The following is a 25922-nucleotide window of genomic DNA, read 5'->3' as shown; positions in this document are numbered from 1 at the left end:
TTCAATAACACAATATATTACTTTTCTGTTGAGATGCTCAGAAACAAATGAAGTACAAACTGGAAAGTCAATCAAACAACATTCAAACTGAAGCATCTTTGCTTAGTTCTTCCTGCCTCCAGTCACGTCACTTCTCTGTTGAGAAAGCTCTCTTCATCAGTGGAGGTGGAGTTTTGCCGGGATCATAGACACTTTCTGGTGGAGGAGAGCTGAGAGAACACCAGTCAGGAATACGACCTATCTGATTATAATAATCTCTAGATATCGAACGGCTCCCAAGGATGTCCTGTAACGAGCCAAATATAGCCCCTGTCATGCAAAAAAAAAAAAAAAAAAGATTATTTCAAGAAACAGTATAATGCTAATAAAGCACTTACTCTTAGAGGGTCATGTTGCTTCTGAGAAAATCCTTGTTTAAAATCTATTACATTCATGGCAAAAGTAAATAAAGCCATGCACCAATCACTTAAAAATAAGCATTCCATCTCATTTTCTGTATTTGCTCTTTTGTGCATTTTAGTTATTTAGCAAGGGTCACTTGGACCTCCATTCTAAACAATTTGTTTTTAGATTATTGTTTTGTACATGTTATCTCACTTTCCATTGCAATTGTTACTCAGAGTATATAATTTCTCTTAAAATTTAATTATATAAAATATTATAATTCTGAACAAATCCAAAATGTATTATGTGATACTACCATCTACTGTTGAATTCTGCTCTGTACTTGTAATATTTCTATTGCACTATTACATTGTATTGAGGATTACTTGTGTTCTGTTCTATGTATTGTATTGACCCCCTTTTTTGACACCCACTGCACACCCAACCTACTTGGAAAGGGGTCTCTCTTTTAACTGCCTTTCCCAAGGTTTCTTCCATTTTTTTCCCTACACAGGCTTTCTTTGGGAGTTTTTCCTTGTCTTCTTAGAGAGTCAAGGCTGGGGGGCTGTCAAAAGGCAAGGCCTGTTAAAGCCAATTGCGGCACTTCTTGTGTGATTTTGGGCTATACAAAAATAAATCGTATTATACTGTGCATTATGTATGTTCACTGGCAATTCCTATGTTTGCTTTGTAAGCGTTAGTTAATGCATAAACAAATTTCCACACAAACAGTCCGTATTTAGGTGGATGCTGATTAAGAAAACTATTGTACTCTTAATAAAAAATGGGAAAGATGAGGGTGGCGATTAATTAAAAAACGGGTACAAAATATATTACATTTGGTTGTTACTGACAAGTATGCAGCCAACAAATGATCCCACTTACTTAATCTATACTAATAAAAGGCAAAGCCCTCACTGACTCACTCATCACTAATTCTCCAACTTCCCATGTAGGTAAAAGGCTGAAATTTGGCAGGCTCATTCTTTATAGCTTACTTACAAAAGTTAAGCAGGTTTCATTTCGAAATTCTATGCATAACAGTCAACAACGTCCGCCATGTTAAACTTTCTTATTTATGGCCCCATCTTAACGAAATTTGGTAGGCGGCTTCCCTGCGCTAACCGAAACCAATGTACGTACTTATTTCGGTGGTATGACGCCACTGTTGGCCGCCATACTGAACTTTCCAGCAGTCTTTGTTAGTTATAGGCCCATCTTCAAGAAATTTGGTACGCGGGTTCCCAACGCTAACTGAATCCTACTTACGTACATATATACGTCCATAGCCATGTGAGGTGGCGTTGGGTCCCCCATCCCCACGCATGCCACGTAGTTGGCTGCCTGTCTACATAAGGCCATCCATCACTCCGGTCTCTTCATTCCCTTCCTTGCTTCGCCACGGTATTCACGTCTCCCTGCTGATAACTGCAGCATTTTTATTTAAGCCACGGCTTCTCCTCTGTTTTATTGTTCATTTATTACGATTATAGTTATTGTGTAGGTATTTTAGACTTAGTTTACATTGTTCAGGTACCCCATTCCTTTATCGTTCCAACCGTACCCCCATTAACATGTCTATCGAGGTGATCACCATCAATCAAAGAACTGTCACTTACCGAGTGGTTTCCATGCCCGGAGATGGCGACTGCCTTTTCCATTCTCTGTGTTACATATTGCACGGCCATATCAGGCTCACTCTTGATATCCGGAGGCACATTGTGTGTTATGTATTGAATGACTGGGACAGGTTCAAGGTGTGGACTGATGACGGTACAGGAGAAAATTATACTACACAGGAGCACTATAAGAGTGAAATGCTTAAGGCCTTCACCTATGGTTCTCCATGTGAGATGATGGCTGCCACTGAATTGTTCGGTTGTCGCTTTCAAGTTTACCGAAATAGCCAAATATTTTACACCTTTGGACAACTGCCAATGCCTCTTAAACATCTTAGATTCACAGCTGACAATTTGAGTAGTGGACACTTTGATGTTTATGAATGTTTAAACTCTCAAAAGCTGGATGTGAAGTTATCAATGAAACCCATTTCGATTCAAATGCCTCCAATTTCCAGTAAGGCTCTGCTTCGCAATGACAATTAACAAGTCTCAGGGACAAACCCCTACAAAAGGTTGGCATTGATTTGAGGCAAGATTGCTTTTCACATGGCCAACTATACATTGCAAGCTCAAGAGTAAGCTCCGCGCACAGCTTGGTCATATTACAACCAGAGGGCCGAACTGACAACGTGGTATACAAAGAGATCCTTAACAAATAATTATTGGTATATTTTCCCTCAGTTTAAAAAGGTTTACTTTTCTTCTTAATAAAATTTTAAAGCAGTACTTTGCCACTGCAAAGCGTGGGCATTTTGCTAGTAGATTATAAAATGGTGCTTCTGTAACTACTGAATAAGGTTGATTGTACCTCTGGTGCATTTTGTGACTAATTAGCAAGACACAATTAAGGATATGTTGTTTCGGGACAATATCAGTCTTTCTACTTTGTTCCTCAAAAGCTGAAAATAACCCTGTGTGTCTCAAGTCTCTCTCAGATACATAATATAACCTACCCTTCTACTGGGAAAATGTCCGAAACATTTTTTCATGCTGACAGTAGCCTTGACAGCCTCAGAGAAATTAATTGCACAAGTGAAAATGTGAGTATTGGAAAGTCGGAAACAAGCTGTGAAGTTTATATATTTTGTATCTAATAGAAAGGCACTCACATCGCTTGCATTTGATTTTTCAAAATAAAAGATGTAAAGCAGAAGTAGTGGATTCACCAAGTAAAGAAACATAAACTGAAGTTTTCAGTATTTGTTAAATTTTCAGTGGGGTAAAGGCATCTCACTAAATTGATATTATGCTTGTATTAATTCATAAATATGACACATCAATTTAAAAAAGTTAAATATTCTTTTTATAGAAATGAAAAAATCTTGCCACTCTCTGCATTCTTTCAGCTAAAACCTTGTTACTGTTCTGTTTCTTGTGGTTATGTTTCTAAGTATACTTTTATTGATTTACTGTAACTACACCATTAAACCTAAAGTTAAAGCATTTGGTTATATTGTGCTTTGAGAGACAAGCATGAAAAAATTAATCTGTATGTAACTGTTAATAATTACATTCACAAGATGAGCTATTAATTGCATAACTATGCATAAAGCGTACAGAATTGACCCATCCACCATTTTGACTCCCACAGCAGATGTCAGATTGCTAATTTGCATTTTGAGATGGGAAAATGTAATCAAATTGTAGCCACTTGCTAAAAATACATTTAAAGTTTCTATGCATTTCTGTAAATACAATGCCTTTAATATCTATCATTATAAAATCAGGATACAAGTATCTAGTGTAAACTGGGTATTTATGATGTTTTCAAACATGTGATTCAAGTCATCGGCAAACTACCATCCATCAGCAATGTTAAGTTATTTAATCAATTGCCAATCAGTGCATTTACATGTGCTTCAATAACCCAGCTATTCACAGAAATCTGATTTCAATGCCATTTAAACCTTTTTAAATCTCCAGTTAGATAAATAGGGTTATTGACCTCTGAGAAACCTGGTTAATGGAGACAGAGTTATCCGAGGAAAACCTAATTATGTGGCCATTAACTCTTAACTGGGTTACTGTTTAAGGATTTTGCAGCCTGCACGTGTATTTGCTTTGCACACACAGCCACAGGTAGCAGCGTCCGCAAAATAGATTTCCAGAGGCAAATGTTCAGGCAATCACATTATTCCGTTTCCTGGCTGAAATAATTTGTCTTAATATTACAGAAATAGTACATTTATGTTGATGAGCTGAACGTACATTGCTAAACTCAGCAACACAGTCTCTAGTGCAATAGGGTAATGCATTAAAATGCCCATAACTTAGTCAAGTTACTTTTTAATGTAATGAATAACCTTGCACACTACTTATCTTACTGGAGTAAAAATACCTGCATTATTATTATTTCAGCAACACTGGGTGTAAGGCAAAAAGCCCACATACTTTGTCAGTCCGTTGCAGGGCTCAATCGCACAGCCAAGCAGAAAAGAGTGTGCTGCCTGCATTCTGGTAACAGAAACCTATTAATAAAGCTTCAGTTTGACTAAAAATATTTATAAAACACAAGAAGATTATCATAGATGTTGTGCTTATCTACAATAGTAGAGCTTTAATTTGTAAAGGCCCTTGAGAATGTGTGTATATAGAGCACCATATTAAATAAATTACTAGTTCTTCAATCAAGGAATCAATTGTCCCTGCACTGCAAGCTGCAAAAACATTCAAATGCTTCACTAGTACTCACCTCCAAGCCAGGAAGTGCAGTTTGGTTTGGCTGGTGGGCTATGGATGCGGAAGTTTTTGTTTGATAGGGATTGTTTATATTTGGGTTTTTCCTTCAAAGCTCGGATTTCAGCAAGGAGACGATGTTGAAATCCAGGCAGCATTGCTGTGCCACCAATTATTACAAGGTTTTCTGACAAAGTCTTCCGTGTATCTATTGGACACTGTAAAAAAAGATGGTAGCAACATTAGAAATCTTACATATAAGTCTTTATATCTCAGAAGTGAGGCTATTCTGATAGAAACAGACATGGAAATATTACTTTTGTCCAAGGTGAGACAGAATAAGAAAAGTTTGTATAATCTCCACAAGACTGTAAGTCCATATGACAGCTCTACCTTTGTCTCTAATAAAGAAGAAGGAATGTAGCCACTGCATAAGATATTCAATTAATTATATTTCTGTCAGTGTATTTCTTAGGTGTGATCACAGAACTCTTCAAAACATCACCCATAAAGTAACAAAAATAAGACATGCAAAACAACTTTTACTTATAAAAACCATAGCCAAAAAGTACACAGAAATAGTAAATACTGAAACCAAATGAAAAGTAAAATCTCTAAATTGCCTTCTATCTATACTATCTAAAACAGAAATGCAAATCAATGGGCTTACTAGGAAATAAATGGCTTAATTTATAAAAGAATCATAAATGAAAAGTACAAATCTGAATGTTCAAACTTCACACTCCATTAGTTATACAGACAATCACAGAGTAATAACATAAAAAAAAACAAAAAAACACCTGATCATTAACAAAAATAAAAATGTTTCTGTAAGGCTTTATATTGAGTAGTTATGAAGAGGCAAGAGAAAACTCCAAAACAGAATGTGATACTTTAAAGAAAGAGAAGACCGCTATTTTTTTAAATATCCTTAGAAGATTTCAGCCACAGAGGCCAAAGAGGAGTCTCAGAGACAGAGCTAGATTAAATGTATATTTCTAAATCTTTATGCATCTAACCCTTTTCTGATGGAAAAATGAAAGCTCAAGAGTATCATAAGGCATAATCCCAAACCCATTTTCCCTATAGATTTAATGTCATCCTGATACTCAAGATCACATCTGCAAGCATTTCTGGCGATATAAGTAAAAAATATACATGTGGAAATTTGGCCAACTGTTACAAAATTAAATGGGAGACAAAAACGTCTGATATACACAGCATCCTACCTTAATAAGGGAGTCCAGGATTAAAGTGGCAATTGATTTCTCCTCATTGTCTTGTTCAAAGAGGATCTCAATTACAGAATCTCTGAAAGCAAGTAGAGTCTTAAACTTATTTAAAAGTATTGTAAACAATATCTCTTATCTAATATTTACAAGTAACACTATGTTTTTTCTAAAAGTAATTTCTATACGGCAGTATGAGAATCAGCTTCACATTAATTTGCTGCCTATACAGTAATCCCTCCTCCATAGCGGGGGTTGCGTTCCAGAGCCACCCGCGAAATAAGAAAATCCGCGAAGTAGAAACCATATGTTTATATGGTTATTTTTATATTGTCATGCTTGGGTCACAGATTTGCGCAGAAACACAGGAGGTTGTACAGAGACAGGAACGTTATTCAAACACTGCAAACAAACATTTGTCTCTTTTTCAAAAGTTTAAACTGTGCTCCATGACAAGACAGAGATGACAGTTCTGTCTCACAATTAAAAGAATGCAAACATATCTTCCTCTTCAATGGAGTGCTCGTCAGGAGCAGAGTCTGTCAGAAAGACAGAGGAAAGCAAACAAATCAATAGGGCTGTTTGGCTTTTAAGTATGCAAAGCACCGCCGGTACAGAGCTGTTGAAGGGGGCAGCTCACACCCCCTCTGTCAGGAGCAGGGAGAGAGAGAGAGAGACAGAGAAAAACAAAGTCAAAAATCAATACGTGCCCTTTGAGCTTTTAAGTATGCGAAGCACCGTGCAGCATGTCGCTTCAGGAAGCAGCTGCACACAGAAGGTAGCAACGTGAAGATAATCTTTCAGCATTTTTAGACGAGCGTCCGTATCGTCTAGGTGTGCAAACAGCCCCCCTGCTCACACCCCCTACGTCAGGATCAGAGAAAGTCAGCGCAAGAGAGAGAGAAAAGTAATTTGGGTAGCTTCTCAGCCATCTGCCAATAGCGTCCCTTGTATGAAATCAACTGGGCAAACCAACTGAGGAAGCATGTACCAGAAATTAAAAGACCCATTGTCCGCGAACCAGCAAAAAATCCACGATATATATTTAAATATGCTTACATATAAAATCCGCGATAGAGTGAAGCCGCGAAAGGCGAAGCGCGATATAGCGAGGGATCACTGTATAGTAATAATGGTCACCATTTTAGCACCAAGAAAAAGTCTTCCATCTGATAAAATAAATTGTTCTAGACTGCAAAAAAACAAACAAAAAAAACCCCAACATTTCCAATAAGTAAGACAATTAACAGAAAACAGAAGTGGGTATTTAATTTGAAGTCTTTCATCTCACCTGATTGATCCCTTGATGTGTAGAATGGTTTCTCCGTCCAGTGGATAATCCACATCTGGAGGTGGATCTGGACGCTAAAAATACATTTGATTTCATATAAGTAAAACTTTCTTTTTATGATCAAGAAAATGGTATATTAAGGGAAATCTATTCAATACCATTTTGCTTTTAGCCACAAAGATGACACTTACTCCAGTACAGTATCCCATATGCCACCAGAATTTCATAGTGGTGATACTGACAATAACCCTTAATTTAAGGCCAAATGCTTCACATACTTTTTTAGATGCTAACATTTTTTTCATTATTCACAAAAGTCTGACAAGTGTTAAATTCGTATTAAAGGATTAATCTTAATACATAATTCGCCAGTCTCCTCACTCACTCACGTCTGTCCGAAGCCGAATGCGCAGTCGCCTTCTGCGCACGTCACCTTCTGCGCATGTCTGAAGCCGAATGCGCAGTCGCCTTCTGCGCAGCTGCCCGAAAAACCTTACGAGACCTACATCGCGGCAGGCAGCAGATTTACGGCCGTGAAAATTCAAAGAGAAAGGCGACTACAGCCACGAAAATTCAAAGGGAAAGGCGACTTCGATTAAAGCTCTAGATGCCTGAAAGGCGATTTCGACTACAGCTCGAGGCCTAATTACGCATTCATTCAATACACCTATATCAGGTTTGTGGTGCTTATACTTATTATATATTATACTATTCCACTTGTGCCCATTTTATCTTACGTTGTCGAAACGGGCTCTTTGTCTAGTGTAAAATAAAGATTGACTATTTGATGTAGTAAAAACTTTTTTTTTTTTTTTTTTAAACTTTACAGGCTATTTATGTCTCTCCAATGGCAACAAATACTAATGGATATAAACCTAGATTTACCTGTGCTGTCCCATCAAGATTGAACTTGGCCTTTTGAATGTTCTGCCCCCGCTGAAGATCACTAACAAAACATGTACGCACTGAAAACAAGCAGAGATAGTGAAAAATACAAATATTTACTGATAACTGTAGAAAGGCAATTTCCTTTCTCAAATAATGAAATAAGAAATAAGCCATTCAGCTAAATGAATATGATTAATAGAAAGATTCTGCATAAGTCTGCATTCCTAAAAGAAAACAAAAAGTGTATGAAAAGCAGAACAGTCACAAGGGGAACAGTTTCTGGTTTAATGATGTTGCATTAAGTGAACCACTTACCTTTAATGTCTTCAATGATGCTTTCTGAAATGGAACCTGGGAATGCAAAATTCAAAAATGACAACTGCCTGAATGTATGTTTTAAATATGAAAACTACTTAATACATAAAACTAGGTATGCAAAACATTACTTTGAAAACTGACGCATTTCTTAGCAAAAGACAATTAAGCATTAAACAGTGATGGAGATAGATTGTTTTTTTAATTCACAGTAGGCCTATACTCTGAAAATTTGCAATTCATGCCTTTCATACATCCATTTTATTAGGAAAGCAAAAAATAAACAAAATTGCTTATCTTAATGAAATACTTGTTCGGCTTTGGCAGGTACTCACCCATGACAGATGGCAGACTTTGGCCATTGGTAGAGTCAGTGTCTACAGTACACTGATCAACCAGCATGCTCTCTAGCTCCCTACATGAATATAGTATAAAATAAAATTAAATACAATGAAGAAAGCCTCCTATAAAAACCAATGCACTCTAAACCAAAATATCTTTAAAGCTGAAGTTTATTTTCAAACTTTCTTCTCAACTGAAGGACTACTGTGTCTTCCAGTGGTTTATCATACATTTTGACATTCATTTCCTATTGTTATATATGATATATATGCAAAAAAAAAAAGTAAAATCTGATAATTACGGGTATATAATTCTGAAAATGGACCCAAGTCAATACAGCTTTTAAATTTTAATCATGTTATATTTTTATTTTTACATAACTGTTATAAAACTGCCAATATGACCAGATGTAATAATTTGTTTTTAAACAAGCTATTTTACACAATGCAAGGTAATATCACACAAAATCTACACATAATGCTGGTTTCCAAAGTACATATTGCACAAGGTTGTAACAATTTAATTTCTGGAATGAACCTGTAGAAAGAAAAAAAAAAAAAAAAGCGTGGATATATTTTCACTAAAGGCTACTGTCAACTTCTAAATAATTTCCTTCTGCAGCAATGTATTTAGTTAGACACTGCTGCTATTGCTAGACGCTTACCCGGAACTCTGTTTCTAGAATACCCTTGAGATCCTTTGTCACTTTACACTGAATGCCAGAAATATCTGAAAATCTTCATCATTTCATGGAGGTTTTTATTTTTGGGTGGAGCCAGAAATCACAAGGGACTATTTATACGTCAGGTGAATAGGGTGGAAGATCCAATTTAGTGAGTGATTTGTATGCCAGGAAGTCATGAACACTGAGCATATCATGGCTTGGGACATTGTCATGATGGATAATACACTTCTGGCATCATCATTCACATCTTCATGCCCCTCCTTGAAGTTCTTATGCTACTCAAAGACACTCTACTTTTTCATAGCATTCACACCATACATCCCTTTCAAAAACTCCAATGTCTCAGTAGCACTTTGTAGCACAGGTGACGCTACACAGCCGTTCCAGAAATTAAATTGTCAAACCTTGTAGACTGACAGAGGTTCCTTATTTTTTGATGGGTGTTTTTTTAATCGAAAGATACTGTATATAAGCATAAACAGCAGGTAAATGATCACTGTACAACAACATACTGTACATTGAATTCTATGGATTTGTGAAATCTTTATAACAGAAATCTTAGCATCCTAAGCATTCAGAGCACAGTTATTTAAAAAAAAATACAAACAAAGCTGAGTGAACCTTGTCCTCATCCAGCAGGAAGAGGTTGGGTCAATAAAGTGGCACTGGCATCTATCTGGCATTAGAAGAACAGATGTTTAGACTGCATTATGGGCTAGGGTAATCATTTCAAACACAAACTTAAGAACCACTGTGCCTGCATTTTTCATTTTAAAACCACTGTCTAAACAGCTGCCAATGCCAAAGTTTAATTTGTTTCTGGTAGTATTCTTTCTGGTAGTAATGTTTCTGGTAGTAATGCTAACACCTATGAAAATGTATACACTGGAATGGATTCAGTTGTGATGAACGTTCCTTTATAGACATCTATCCACAATTTTTATTTATATGCTTTCACAATAAACACATTATTAGGACTGCATTTTTTCATCTAAAAAACATTGCAAAAGTCAGATCTCTCATAACTTTAGAAGATGCTGAGAAACTAATTAATGCTTTTGTTTTTAGCTAATAATATTACTGTAATGCAGTCCTAACAGGTTGGTTTGGAGCATGCGCGGATTACAGGGCGTTAGCGCACCCACCACACGACGAACCTCCCAGATTGGGACCTGAACGAAAGGCATGAATTGGTTGCAGTTAGTAGAGATTGCAGTAGCAAAAATCTTAACCAGGTGGCGCAGTGGTAGTGCTGCTGCTTTGTAGTAAGGAGATTGTGGGTTCGCTTCTCGGGTCCTCTCTGTGTGGAGAGCGCTTTGAGTAGTGAGAAAAGCGCTATATAAATGTAAAGAATTATTATTATTATAAAAGAAATTCTGAGCATGCCTCAACAGTTTTGGCATCATTACACTGGCTACCTGTCTCCTTTAAAATTGATATTAAAATATTCTCAGTAGTATATGAAGTGTTTGATACTTTTGCTCCTACTTACATTTTGGAGTGTTTGTCACCTTATTGTCCCAGTTGACCTCTTATATCCTTGAACACTTATGCTTACTTCTTCGAATAATGAGCAAACGAGCAAATCTGGTCAGGTGGTCTTTTGATGTTTTGCACATACTGAAAAGTCATTCATAATGGCTAACACGGTACAACACCCTAGTACTACAGATGTTATGCACATGAACTCTCCTAAAAACAAGTTTTTTTTAATCTAGCTTTTTCATAGCTGCATTTTAGTTCCACTTCTAAAAGATTATACATTAGGTGCAGTGGTGGCTCTGAGGCTAGGGATCTGCACTGGCAATCGGAAGGTTGCCGGTTCAAATCCCGTAAATGCCAAAAGAGACTCTGCTCTGTTGTGCCCTTGAGCAAGGCCCTTAACCTGCAATTGCTGAGCGCTTTGAGTAGAGAAAAGCGCTATATAAATGCAAAGAATTACATGTACTGAAATAACATATACTTCTTGAATTTGCAATCATCTACTTTTCTCTGCTTTCTTTTGCTGTTTACAGTATTGATCAGCTACTTGTTACATTGGAGTAAATGTAGATGCTACAACTTTGAAAGGGGCCCATTGCATTGAATGTATTAGGAAGAAGCTTAAAAAAAGATAAGAACTGCTTAAGCATTTTTATGTTAGGTAGTATGCCCAGTGGGGGCAGGCACTCTTAACTTTGGAATCCCCAAAGGTTTTTTTTTTTATGTTTTCTGTTCGCCTGGGCCATCTGACCAGCATTGGAATAATTATTGAAAATGAAAATAAATACTGAAAATGAATCAATAATTAAGAACTCAACATTATCTATTACTTGTACTGTATATCTTTATTATTTAAGCGTGTATTGATTCATTCTTATTTACTCTTTTTTGTATTTCATGCATTCATATACTTATTTCTAAGTATTTTTTTCTCAAAACATGTGACATCTTATAATACACTCTGAGCTCATAACTTGTATGTATGCTATAGAAATTAATGTTGTTGTTGTTTATCCAAATACAATATTTTGTTCAGACATTTTTTATGGTTTCTGCCAAAATGTGTAAATATTTGAAAAGCATTCCTCTATTTGATTAGCTCATACAGAACAGCAGACACTAAACAGATGGAACAATATGAGTTACATTACTATTGTGCATGAGTGTCTAGTCTTTTTCACTAAAAAAACAGAGGGAAATGTTAACAAGTAGTGTATGCAAAATGAAAATAAACTGCAAGTAAAAAAGGATTTCTGAATTACAAGTTAGGTAGAATATAAATCTTGGTAAACATTCTTACAAGTCTGTGCGCTGTTAATACCAGACTCTAAAAATACAGGAATAAATAGTGTCTAATTTAACAAGGAATTCAAGTTCAGTTAAGAAATAATCTGTAATTAGTAGATAAAATCCAAATTCAAACACTAGGATAAAGCTTCAAAATTAGTGTACTAGAAAATGTTATGGAGGTCACTATATTATAAGGGCAAAAAACTTCTAAATCAATATGTAGTCTTTATCTTGCTTGAATTACAGGAAAAGTGTAATAAAAAAATTGAACATAGTAATATAATGATGTCAGTTTCATTATAATAATTGTAAAATGGAGTTACACTTACTTGTGGATGGTTTTTCCACCCAAAGGTAGAGCTTCCCACAATGATAAAATAGGGATCCCTTCATAAACCTTAACTGGGATAAGGACATGTAACAGAACAAATTTCCACATCATTCTCCTACACATTGATTGTCCCATTTACTACACTTTACTAAACAACTTTATTATTGCTGAAGACATATGTTAGTGGATCTTGACAATAAAGCAGTCACATTATTGCTAAGGGCCTTTTTTGTTTTACAGCATACCGCCACCTTACACCAACATAAGGAAAAGAAACAGTACAATAGTACTAATGAGAAGTTTGGAGAGAAAAAAAAAAGAGTAAAAGAAAAATAAACTGCATAACCACACAATTCTGACACACTGATTGGAGCTACCACCTCACATCTCAGGACGTCTGGGTTCAAATCACAGCCTAGACACTGTCTTGTGGAATTTACATTCCCTTTGTCTAGACTTTTCTTCCACATCCAAAAGAAATGGATGTTAGTCCTATTGGTAATTCAAAATAGCCCCATTGTGACTGAAAGTGTATGTATGTGTTTCAAAGTGTGCACATCCAGAATTGCTTTCCACTTTGCACCCAGTACTTTTGGGAGAGGAACTGGCACCATGCAACCCTAAGCTAAAAACGGGATAGAAGACCATGAACAAAAAATGCTTAAACAATGGATGGAAACTGTATAACAGACAGATGCATATTATTTTAGCTGTCACTTAAGAGAAAAATTCCAAATTAATTTTTCAGTATGCTTAATTATGACCCGAGCAAAAATAATGTTAGAAGCTATCCAGATGTAAAAAAAAAAAACAGAGTTCTATGGATTGCACAGGTATGGGTGTATTCAGTAAATACAAATCCAAGAAGAACAGGTCTTAGTAACAAAGGTGATTAGGAGTAATATTGGGGTGATTGGGAGCTGACTTTGAGAGGGTGAAATACTTCATTCTCAATAACTCTGGCCTCTCCCTCCCTGTCCATATCAGTTCACTAATACTGTAAATCTCATCAACCTAACAGTATATAGTTAAGTGCACATTTCCCAAGGATTACAGACTTGAGACTCCAAAAAGAATACTGCGCCAAGGCAGCACACTGGGGAATACCAATAATGAGACTAACAGAGCCTAATAAGGTGTTGGGTGAACACTGCCATTGTAACGGTATCCATTGTTGCTCACCAATAAAAGGAAATATGTATATTCAGAGATCTTAACGACATAAATAACCTGCACAACGTTCCTATATTCTGAATGAGAGCTGCTAGTCTATCAAGCTTGGTCCTCTTCAGAAAGGGACAGAAGCAGTTCTTCCTGAACTTTTCATTTCTAATCCATTCTGGACAATAAAGAAATTAGCCCAATGAAACTTTAAAACCCTGACTTAGAGAAAAAAAAAGAAAAAAGTTTGCCACTCCAGCTCAAACAGACATCCCATTCAGAAAAGAACAAATCCATTTTGAATCTGTACATATACTATTTTATCCACTTTCTGGTGTAAGCATACTTTCACAGTCGCATCCAAGTCAAGTATATAAAAGAAACCCCTGGTGGGGAATTTTATACTCATGATGCCATGTCAGTGCTCAATAAGTTTTGGATTTTAGATGCTCAACATGTATTTAGATTAATAAGTTATGGCTATATTCAGTCTGTATAGGTTTTTCTTCAGTAATACTTTTAAACTTGTACATGTCTGCAACAACTACAATAATTTCATTACATTTAATTTTAAAAGTAAGCTAAATTGATGGAAATTATCATCACAGGGAAGTTCAAATTAAATATTTTAAAATAAAGAAATGTATTCTTATTGCAGGTCAGAGAGGTACTGCAAAACATTGCACATTTCAGCCATTCCCATATGATACCGTTTTGCCATATGCTACTACTATGTGATTCACTTTGGAAAGCCAGACTTTTCAATGTCATTAATGTATGTTGTAATCCAATGCCAATTCCAAACGAAGGCACCCACTGAGTTGAGTGTTTAACCTTAGTGATTTACACTACACAATACGAACTTGAAATTTCAAACTTAGATAGATAGACAGATAGATAGATAGATAGATAGATAGATAGATAGATAGATAGATAGATAGATAGATAGATCTATCTATGACAGAGGTTCTGAAACTGTGGGGCGGGCCACCCTGGGGGGGCGCAAAGATGTGAAAAAAAGAAAACAAGAATCAAAAACATGAAAAATATATGTATTGAAACCAAAGCAAATTAACTTAAACTACATTCTGATACTAGAAAAATAAATATAGTGTTAGATAAATATTGATAAAAGTTAAGTAGGTATAATAAAATATACATCTATGATATATCACTTATTAAAAAAGAACAAATTGGTATTAGTGGGCTCCTTTCAAAAAAATGTTAGGGGGGCACGATTAAAATTGTTATGAAAACTCGGGTTGCAAATACTTAAAGGTTGAGAAACGCAGATCTATGATGATAGGTAGTATAGCACAAAAATACTTCTATGCTAAAATAACAATATCCGAGAAAAGATTCTACCAATTAATTCTGAACCTGCAACAATCATCTGTCCTGATTTTCAGAAATCTATCTTGAGGCCCCTGGGAAACATTGCATTGCCCATAAATTGGACAATGCCCATAGATTGAAAACTACTGTTCAAAAAGGATACTGGGAGAACAAGAGTCTCTGTATAACCGCAGTCCATCACCATTGCAGAATTAATTCCAAGAGTTAGAAGAGACATAAGATGACTTGGAGCAAAAAGAATAGAAGGAACCTGTAAAAATTAGAGGGGAATGAGGACCTAGAAGCAATCTGCAGTCTGGAAATAAAACATGAATATATTACAATACTGTAGATACATATTAAATCTGTAGGAAATGTTTACTGTTTTAGCTTACAGTAATTTAAAAGGTGTAGGAAACTTGACTTCATACAGTTTTTTTTGTGATCAAATTTTTACTGATAAATTGAAAAAGGAATACAGCAAAAGAAAACCAACATTAATAATGAATGTTTTGGCTATATAAAATAAATTGACTTCATATAGTTTGCAAAATAAAAATGTCTTTGCCTATGTAAAAAAATATTACTTTATCAATTAGGCACCCAGGTGCCAATCTGGCAATTCAACAAGTCATCTGTGGTAGCACCTTTATATTAATTATTATTCTTATCAGTTAATTGTGGTCTACAGTGTAAATGTTCATTCAAAAGAATTAATAGACTGTATTCATTACTTGAATATAGTTTTACTGTTGGTACAGCTGCTTCTGTTTTCCTTAAATATTAAATTATCCCTATGTGCTGCAAGCCAAGTACCTCAAAATATCTGAAGAAAACTTTAGTTAGTGTTTCTCTGAAATGTGAGGGACACAAAACTGACTCAATGATCACAACTCTTCGATCCCGAGGATTCACCAGTAAGTGTCTGTAAAATAAGAACATGATCTGTGAACAATTACATTTGGATGACTATACGGTACATTAAGACATCATAATATTACCATTAGCAATTTCAAGATGTTTTCATTTTTAGGTTTTGTCGTTTTCATTTAAAGGCAGATTAGAATATTGGTGATAAAGAAGTGCATACCTAAAATACAGCATGTGAATGAAGTCCTTGAGGAGGGAGAACAGCTCTTCTGTGTTAACATTGTACTGGACCACTTTAACTGGCTGAAAAGGTAAATCAGACCTGTATTAGATCCAGACTATGAGGAAACCTTGCTATCTTGCCAATTTTAAACTGAATTACCTCTCTCTTAATATAGTCAAAAAACATGACCTGCAAAAAATACTTATTCTCCACTTGAGTAAATATATGTTTTGGAGTACATTTAGTCCAGAGAATAACTACTCTTGATCCCTGCAGGTTCTTCTTTGATGGAACAGAGGCAATGTGGCAACAGATGTTTACTCTACTTAAACTGAATTTCAACATATTTCTCTGAAGTGGAAGAGGAGTAAAAGAAAATAGTTTTTTGTTTTTTTTTATGGAAACAAGGCACACATTCTGCTATCTGATGAAGGTATTAATTCTCCAACAAAACAACTGCTTGTAGCAGATGAGTTTTTGACATAGTTTACAAGGCTCAGACCGCCTGAACACACATCCCAGTTTCAACTGGCACATTATTTTTTGTTGATATTGCTAACGAATATATTCAAATCCCTTAATAAAGGTCAATATTTTGGTATCCCATGTAGTTTGGATTTTACTTTGGCTCAGAAGGTGCTGCTCCTTTGGCTGTTAAACGAAAAAAACAGCCTTCAGATAATAGTACTATCAACCCCATTTACTCACTTAAAGCCAATTTAATGCCAATTGTACTTCTGAGTGAATGCTCATTACTTGTAAGCTCTCAGGTACAAAAGCCTTACTATAGGGCTTACGAGTTAAAACAAAATCAAATGTCTATGTTCCTTCCTTCGAAGGGATTTACCCATTGCCTGACAATATAGCAGTCTCCATATAAACACAGTGGGCTTTCCTGAATGTTACCTATGGAAATTTCAGCCATTATCTTGCTCTGACAGGCAGGGGGCATCAGTAATCACTCAGGTACGAAACAATCATTGAAACTGGTAGTTACAATACTTTAACTGTAATGTTGTAACATTACAACAGATTTCTTGCCATGTGATCCTATTTTGTGTGAATTTCATGTGCTACTATACTATTAACAAGAAAAAGATCTGAACTGGATTAATACCCATACCCCAAAAAAATTGCAAATATTACAGGATCCCATAGGCTAATTTTTAAAGATGACAATAGAATCACAAATAAACATTACAATAAAAGCCAGTCATAAAAAACATTTTGCATTCTGTTTAATCAAGACAGTGACACTGTTGGCAGCACTGCTGTCTCAAGAATCCAGCATTCTAAGTACATTATGGATCTGAGTAATTAACACGTTAAGTGTATTTGAAACAAAAGTATTTAAAGTGGAATGACAATCTCACATTTTCTTATCACAATGTGTCTAGCTAGATTTACAGCTAAACATATGGTTTACAAATGTTATTTTCTGCTTAAAAGCAGTGGAATCACAAAGTTCCTATACTGAAATTTTATGTAAACTTCGGAATTGAAAGAGAAGCTGAACAATGTACAACAAATACAAAAAAATGGTAATGCAGCAGGAGGATATAAAAAAAAAAAAAAAGATTTACACTGAATATTATGGAAGGGATATAGGTCAGAAGTTTCTTTACATGGGCACTAATAACAATCCATTATCAATCAAAAGCTTTTATGAAATTATTTTCAAGACAGTTTGGAATTTTCATTAAGTATAAAATACTAAATTGCAAATAAAACTTCCAAAAGCAGAAAGATATTTGTTTGCAACTGGAGTCTCTAATAAAGAATGCATTATTACATTTGTAGGGATAAACAAAAAACTATAAACATGCATAATTGAAAACTGGGTGGGCACTCAAAGAAAACAATTCTGCTATTAACAACAAATTTGCTAAAAGATGCAAAGACTCACCTGTGTAGATCCCGGCCTTTGAATTTCACTTGGAATAATGCATCTTGGCCCACATTCCCCGGCAAAACCACATCTATACAAAGATACATATTATTAAGAGTCTCAAAAGATACACAAAGTTATGAGTGTTTTAAATGAAAATCATTCTTCTCTCCAGTTTGAACAGATATTAGTCAATTAATACACAAGTGCAGTGCTTGCATTGTAATGATGCATCAAAATGCTCTAGCATGTTTTATTGTTGAATTCTATCTACTCTAGAATCCACTTTTGAAGATTAATATTAGCATCACAAACGTATTTGCCAGAACCATGTTAAAACGAGCTACTAGAGCTACATTTTAAATACACGGGTACAAGGAAATTAATATATCAAATAGCTTTTTAATTTTAGATTTATAAATCAAACTTGATTGGTCACATACAATCTCTGAGAATGTGCATTAGGTAGAATATAAAAGGGACTGTAAATAATAATACATAAGTTTATAAATATCAATAAAAAAATCATGTTAAATGACAGCAATAGTATGGAAGTCATTGCATATTTTTTTATAATTTAACAAGTAAATAATAAATAACATTAGGGAAGTAATCATCATGTAGCTCAAGACATTAAATATGGAAACAAACACCCTACTCATATCAGTACTCAAGGAATCTACAACATGGTCATGTCACACCTAGCTTTGAAAAGATGATTTTTTAGGGAAGAAAAAAAAAATTCCAATTTGCTATGAAGTCCAGTGTTTGACATGACACCCAAAGTTATATCTGGACATGTTGATATAGTAATGCGATTCTAGTCTGTTGTTGTTTAAGTGACATACTTAACAATATCTTGCTATTCTATTCTTTTAGTATAATGTTCAGCATCATGTAAGGTTTCCTTCAGTGATGATGTCTTTCATATGCATTCATCTTGTCATCACAGCTTCTCTTTATTTTCGCAATAAAATCTGTGCTCTCCGATAAGGCACCTTTTGCGCATGAGATGATGCATATTTTTTGCTCTCTCTTCACTACAGGTAATTTCAGAGTGTAAGAAGGTCCGATATGATCTACAACTAAACAGTTTGTGTAATGTGCACTTTATTGTTTGCACAGTACTCACGTATATTATTAACACAATTCACAAACATTGACTTTTCTTTGACTCTGTTTTCTTCATGACACAGCGATGATTTTAAAACACTTGGACATTTTTTGTTATTGCAACAGGAGTGGATGCAAAACTTCAGAAGTTTTTTAATTGACGTATCTAGATTTTTTTATTCTCAGGTATAAAAATGATGTAAACAAAATCAGTATCCATATTTCAAGAGATTATCACGCATATATCCCATAATGCTCTGCTTAAAATTTCAGAAAAATGCATGCTCCAATATAAACAAAATCAGTTCAGGAAAGAGAATCGCAGTTACATAGTTAACAATTTTACCTTCAACCTTTATGCCTGAACATCTAGAAACATGAATGACAAACTTGACAGGCACCCCGTCTAAGTGATGAACACAAAAAAACTTGTTCCGGCTTGCCGTCAAACAAGTAACAAAACTATACACCAGTCGCAGAACTAAGGTAACGCCTCATGAATTCAGATAGTTCAAAATATATACAGTATAACTCGTCTAAAATATGAACTAGAAAGCCAACTCGAACTGTTAATGAGAAAATAATATTGCCAGGTATTTATGTCCGAAAAATAAATGTGTATACTGAAATACATAAAGCGTAATACAATTATTTAATAACGACCATCAAACAGCATCTTCACTTAGTACTCCGGGAGTGGATGATTTTAAATGTCCACGTAAAAGCTGATTGGAAAAACTGAAAAACCTGACATCAACCCACACATAGTAAAACACCTCAAATGAAAAGCAATATTGACATGTTCGATTTTAGGAGTAAGCTAAAGACAATGAACATTACAGATGGTCAACACTATTATGCCAGAAACAATCACAAGAGGAGAAGCGGATCTTACTTTGTATAGGCTGCTCCTAAGTCGACGACAACAGCTGTCTTTTCGCCTCCAGTTCCCAGTCCCTCAAACAAAGGCATTTTACCCCGCCAGTTTTCGCAAAAATTTGCAGTATTATTGACAAGAAACCATATAACAAACGCAGAACAACATGTAAACCAGAGCGAATTGAGGGCGGGGCGGACAGGCTGAAACTGGGGTCCTATGACCCAAGCTCTTCAAAGAGGCTGCCCCGTATGTGCCTGAAAAATTCGAGCATACCTATGAATTTATGAAGTGTCATTAGATCACAGATTATTCCTTCAGCAATCCACACGATACAAGGCGGAATAGGTTTTCATTAAAATTAAGGCAATCTTACGGCCAGCAAAAACAAAGAACAACCATGACCGCAAAAGGTCCTGCTGTACTGTTCTGATCTTTTAAATCATAAAGCGTCCCTATGCGTAAATTCTTCTTGCTCTTTTTACAAGTATATTGTGTTTTCGGCCTACTATTGTAGCAAAACTAAACATATCAATGAATTAAAGTGTTCTTTATTTTTGTTTTATAAAATTCAGGTTATAAAATACAGCCATCATAATTGATCACGATTACAAAGTCTACCTGAACTTATAGCGCCTAATTATAGCGTGAAAAAGATTTGTAGATTTTGCTAGAAGAATCTGAATTTAGGTCAATAAAATGTTATATTACATTGAAAAACAACGCCCACGGTACCTAACGGTAAAGACCCCTCCCTAAAGGGATCACCGGTAGGAACTGGTTAAAAGTAGTTGATTCGTACGATTGCTGGAATGCATTTTAAACAGTGTGCATCTTCTATATGTTTCATACTGTATATTTAGTGACCTTTCGAAATTAACCCGGCATATATGGGCTGTCACACCTCCCACAGTTTATGACAATTCGTTCCCAGTTTATGACAATTCGTTCCCGCTAAGCAGTAAATTTACTTTTGCCTCTTCTATTTGTAATAATAACGTATTCTGTTACTCTGAGTGCATTCAGAGAACGAATATAGTGATTTTGCGTCTCTATACATATTACTATTTAGATAGATAGATAGATAGATAGATAGATAGATAGATAGATAGATAGATAGATAGATAGATAGATAGATAGATAGTCTGTGTCCTTTCACGATGTTTGATTACTAAGGGCACGTGAATTTTGCCCTTTAGTTCCTTCATGTTTATGCATATTGCTATGTTTTGGGACATCGCTATGCCTGATGTCTAGGTCTTAAGTCTTTCTTGCTCTGTTAAGCACAGCGCCCCCTGGCCAAATAATAAAACCATCGCTGATTCGCCGTCGCTAGTGCTTCTCTTTTCCATTGTTATACAAAAGACGCATCGCTCTGTGCACACCGAGGACAAGCCCCTCTCTCCAGACAGGAGCGGTCCTGTCACTCCCAACGTATCTACGGGTAAGGTGTCTTTCCATCCGGCCCGTTATATTTAGCATGTTCGCCAATCTGTTGAGTTGAAACATTAGAACAAAAAGGTTAGGAGCTATTGGACAGGTGTCGGTGGTCCTGTGGCATTTTGGGCATGTGTGTGTGTAAACGTATGGCAGTCACGACTATTAATTGTTTCAGTGGTCGCATATGATTTCTTGATTTTTTTTATCAGATCGTAGTATGCCTCTACTGAAACGTTTAGGCTATTTAGAAATACTGTACGTTAAATACATTATTTCCTTGTAAGTAATCAGTTTTTTAAATAAATGTTTATTCGATTTCGTACATTTTGCATTAGATGCATTAAGTATGTATTTGTTAGAGATCTAATTAAACGAATGTTTTTACTTTACACGTACATATTTATTATGTAATTAACGACAAGTATTCTGATAGTCGTATGGGTGGCTGGCCCACTCATTTCACTGTTCTCTCCAAAACGATGACTTGTGCATGTGTGGACTCACACGCGAATGACGGAAGCTAGCAAGGTGGGTTACAGCTTCGGTGATTCAGAAGTATTTAATTAATCTGAGCGAAATATTATCGTCTGTGCTATTGACAGCACTTGTATTCTTCGTACGACTCTGTGGATGCGAGGTGATGAATAAGGTGAAGGGGGCTCACCATAAAAGATGATAACATGCCTGATTTATTAGCTAGCCTGTTCGTTTACAACCATCTTAAACTTTTAGGGCCCAAAAGATTGGCGTTATTTAGTTTTATAACTGTCTGAACGGCAAATCTTACCTGTATTTGTATTAGTGCTGCTGTATTAATTTTTTTCGTAATTTCGTCATCGTTTATGTAACAACACCCGACTTTTTAAATTTGTGGGATGTTTCACAATCTGCTAAGGTTAAATATCTATCTATCTATCTATCTATCTATCTATCTATCTATCTATCTATCTATCTATCTATCTATCTATCTATCTATCTATCTATCTATCTATCTATCAGTCATTGTCCAACCCCTATCTTTTAATATGGCATAACGTGTCTGTCTTGCTAGTTCGTAGCATACTATGGCCTACTTGGATATATCTGAAATTGTTTTAATTAACACTGTAATCTATCAGTCTTAATTCTGTATAGCACCTTTCTCAGAGAGAACCATCACAAGACACAGCCAAAGGCAAATAAAGATGAAATGCAAATGTGATCAAAGTAAAAGCATATAAGTTTGTATTACCTGTTTTTTATTTTTTATTTCTCCCTTTATATATTGTCCTATTGACTAAGAGGCCATCATTTCAAAAGCACTGCACTTGCCTTTGCTAGCTAATATATTATATACAGCCAGTGACTGCAATCTGAAACAGTCCCCTTATACTGTATATTATACTAGCTGTCTGTTTGTTTTTAATTTAGAGGAATGTCAGCTTATTTCTTTAGAATCGCTATGTCGTATTGTTTGTTTCTGTGCCCATCTCTGTGTCCAATATATAAATATTGTACATATCATCTGGGTGAGGTGCGGTGCAGCTTAACATCCCAACATAAACAAACTAATTTTCATAGCATTACACAAAACATGGAAATGATCTATAAGTGCTGAACTCACCACAGTCCAACGTTTTTGTCGGACTTATCTTGGAATGTTTTTATTTCATTTGTAAAAGATAGTATACAATGAAAACTTGATACAGTGGTGCACTAATAAGCACATGAGAGTCCTGTATTGAAATCCTGGACTTGGGCAGTGCATGTGTGGAGTCTGCATGTTCTCCCCAAGTGTGTGTGAGTTTGAGGTTTTCTCTGGGTACTCAGCTTTCTTTTTATATCCTAAAGATGTCTATGTTAAATTAATTGGTAACTCTGAATTGGCCCAGTGGGGATAAGAGGGGGATTCTTTGTGCCCTTGGGTTGACTTGCAGCCCATGGGGTAGGCCTTTCACTTTGTATGCATTGCTGCTGGGACTGACTCAGACATCCTGCTACTCTGAGCTGGATAAGGCACTTCGGAATTGGATGGATGTGTTCATTAAAATCATTCATCACTTGCAGTTGTATGCTTGTTGACATATACTCAAAACAAATTATTCTTTGTGCCCTTTGTATACACTTGCACATTGCCAACTTTTATTTCCCTTTGGCAGAACAATGTTGCAGTGGTTAGCACTCCAGGGCACTGATGCAGACTCTAAATTGATGATATCTATATTGTCCCCTTTTGTCCATGAGGGTTTTCTTCTGATAATTTGACTTTACCTCCCACAAATCCAAAATGTGTGTTAGTTGACTGAATATGGGTGAGTGTGCACCCCTAACCTAATCCTAACCCTTCCTGCCCCTGTGCTGCCAGCTTGTGCTCCACCAATCAGTGAACCTAATATTGGCAGGAAGGTTCTAAAAATGGATGGGTGGACGTTTGTTTTTGCCCATGTTTTTTAGTAAGATATTATGTTTTCAAACAAATTCATTTGATGTGTCTAATTTGTGGCTTAAGTGGGCTAAGAAAATGATATGGTGTGGTATGTCTGGCTTGAATGTATTAAATGAATGTTGAAGCAAGTCCACCACATATATTTCCTTTTTAATTCAATTCAACTTATCTTTATGTTACACTTTTCACTGAAGGCAGACATAGAATGCATACCAATTTTTAAGCATTAAACAGAAAAAAAAGCAAAACACATAGCCATGCAACAACAGCATATTTAGGTACACATATATATTTATTTAAATCGATCAGTCTTTATTTTGTTTTGTGCCATTAATAGCATCCCACAACACAAGCTGCCTTACAAGGCTAATGAAATTACAAGAAAAAAATTTATGAACTTTAGCCCAGGTGCTCACGAGAAAGAAAAGTTAAAAATCAAGTGGATCAAAGAGAGATTGTTACAGTCATTTATTTTGGAAACAGGGTAGCATGGATCCCATTCCCAGTCATTGTCGTTATGACGTCTGCACGTTCTTTCCATGTCTGCACAGGTTTACTTCCAGAGAATGTTGTTTTTCTCCCCCAAGGAAGTGCAGGTTAGGGTAACTGTTACTTCTGTGTTGGCCAAGTGTCTGCAGGGGTGTGTGTGCACAGATCCTGTCATACACAGGCGCCTTACCCAGGGCTGGTTCCTGCCTTGCTGCTGATGTTGCTGAGGGTAGTTGTAGCCCCCTGCAGCCCTGAACTGGATAAACAGATTTGAGAATGGCATGTTGTGTTACCTACTTTGAGAATGGCCAGCAAGTTGGCACAATATCTAGTGTTGCTGCCTTAAAGAGATTGCTTGTTGTCTTTGTTGAGTTTCCACATTGTTTTCCTATTTGGGTGGATAGCCCCTTTGCTTCACTATTCTAAAGAAGTGCAGGTTCATTAAAATGTGTTGAATCTTTGAATACTGGATGGATGAGTGCGCCCTGTGACAAACTAGTGGCTAATGCAATATTGGTTTCTTGTTCACAGCAAGATACTGAGAAGAAAATATGGGTGTCTAGGTATGGGTTGGGGGGCCTACCTTGGTGTTTCAAGGATGTTCATATTCACATACTATCACTGCCCCTGGAAATTTGGGGGGGGGACTTTGTAGAAAACTTGCTGTCATTCCTAAATACCTTAAATTAAAGGTCTACACTTCAGTCATATAATGATTGCTTTGTTTCAAAACCATTATAGTGGCGAAAAGAAACAAAATAATGAAAATTGTATCATTGTCCAAATACTTATGAACCTGACTGTATAGCATCAATGAGTGGGCATGGGGGTAATAATAAATGGATGAAACAGTCGGGGGCTTGGGACAATAGATCAGGGGCTTAGGCCTCTGTACTCCCCCAATGCCACTGCTTTCCAAGCTCCATTCACCCATCTACTGTGTTTGTCCATTTTCATATCATCCATCCATCCATCCATTTTCCAACCCGCTGAATCCGAACACAGGGTCACGGGGGTCTGCTGGAGCCAATCCCAGCCAACACTGGGTACAAGGCAGGAAACAATCCTGGGCAGGGTGCCAACCCACCGCAGCATTTTCATATCAGCTTAATGCAATTTTAGGGTCATTGCGCCAGAGGGAGTAAGACACAAGCCAATGCTGAATGGGATGGCAGTCTATCTCACACTTATAGCTGCACTCACTCACTCACTTGCACCAAGCCAGGCCAGAAATGCCAATTAGATTCATTTTGATTAGATACATTTTATTAATCCCATGGGGAAATTCAAATGCATGCAGCAGCAAAAACAAAAAAAAAAACAAGGGTACAGACTCACAGGATGGATAATACAATTAATCGATCAATTGATAAATAAAGAAACTTAATAAGGATATCTGGTGGAAACATTGAATTCCCTGATAGCAGTGAACAGAAAAACACCCTGAGATGCGCTTCATAGCACACTGTGGTAGAATGAACCTGTGGCTATAAGTGCTCCAAGAGAGCACTCCCTGGGGGAGATAAGAGGGGATTTTTCATGGTGGCAGCCATTTTTGTCATCAAC

General features: G+C 36.1%; 2 protein-coding genes across 2 annotated transcripts in view; one reads left to right on the top strand and one right to left on the bottom strand.

Moving 5' to 3' along the window:
* On the bottom strand, nucleotides 1-20225 carry actr10 (actin related protein 10). The gene is made up of 13 exons (XM_028821199.2): nucleotides 20021-20225; nucleotides 18031-18103; nucleotides 16122-16204; nucleotides 15848-15956; nucleotides 15195-15302; nucleotides 12534-12601; nucleotides 8741-8820; nucleotides 8406-8441; nucleotides 8088-8167; nucleotides 7203-7276; nucleotides 5912-5993; nucleotides 4699-4900; nucleotides 1-309 (listed from the first exon to the last, which is right to left on the bottom strand). Exons 1-13 carry the CDS (start codon nucleotides 20095-20097, stop codon nucleotides 128-130), a joined length of 1254 nt encoding a protein of 417 aa, XP_028677032.1. The 5' UTR covers nucleotides 20098-20225; the 3' UTR covers nucleotides 1-127.
* A 1103-nt stretch (nucleotides 20226-21328) lies between these two features.
* LOC114666849 (uncharacterized) overlaps nucleotides 21329-25922 on the top strand; it is a 60781-nt gene continuing 56187 nt past the window's right edge. Inside the window, exon 1 of the mRNA XM_051919712.1 lies at nucleotides 21329-21446. The gene's annotated coding sequence lies outside the window, so the exon portion shown is untranslated. The remainder of the gene's footprint in view (nucleotides 21447-25922) is intronic.

The sequence above is a fragment of the Erpetoichthys calabaricus genome, chromosome 16 (genome assembly GCF_900747795.2).
Source record: "Erpetoichthys calabaricus chromosome 16, fErpCal1.3, whole genome shotgun sequence".
Taxonomy (NCBI): Eukaryota; Metazoa; Chordata; class Cladistia; order Polypteriformes; family Polypteridae; genus Erpetoichthys; species Erpetoichthys calabaricus.
The sequence above is the reverse complement of the archived record's forward strand: the minus strand, read 5'-3'. Positions and strand labels throughout refer to the sequence as shown.

Excerpts from the sequence above, each read along its gene's own strand:
- actr10 (XM_028821199.2), bottom strand. The coding sequence starts at position 20,097 with ATGCCTTTGTTTGAGGGACTGGGAACTGGAGGCGAAAAGACAGCTGTT. Across the intron at positions 8,442-8,740 it reads AAGTCTGCCATCTGTCATGG|GTTCCATTTCAGAAAGCATC; the intron begins GTGAGTACCTGC and ends TTGCATTCCCAG. Across the intron at positions 4,901-5,911 it reads TCCTGGACTCCCTTATTAAG|TGTCCAATAGATACACGGAA; the intron begins GTAGGATGCTGT and ends CTTTTTTTACAG.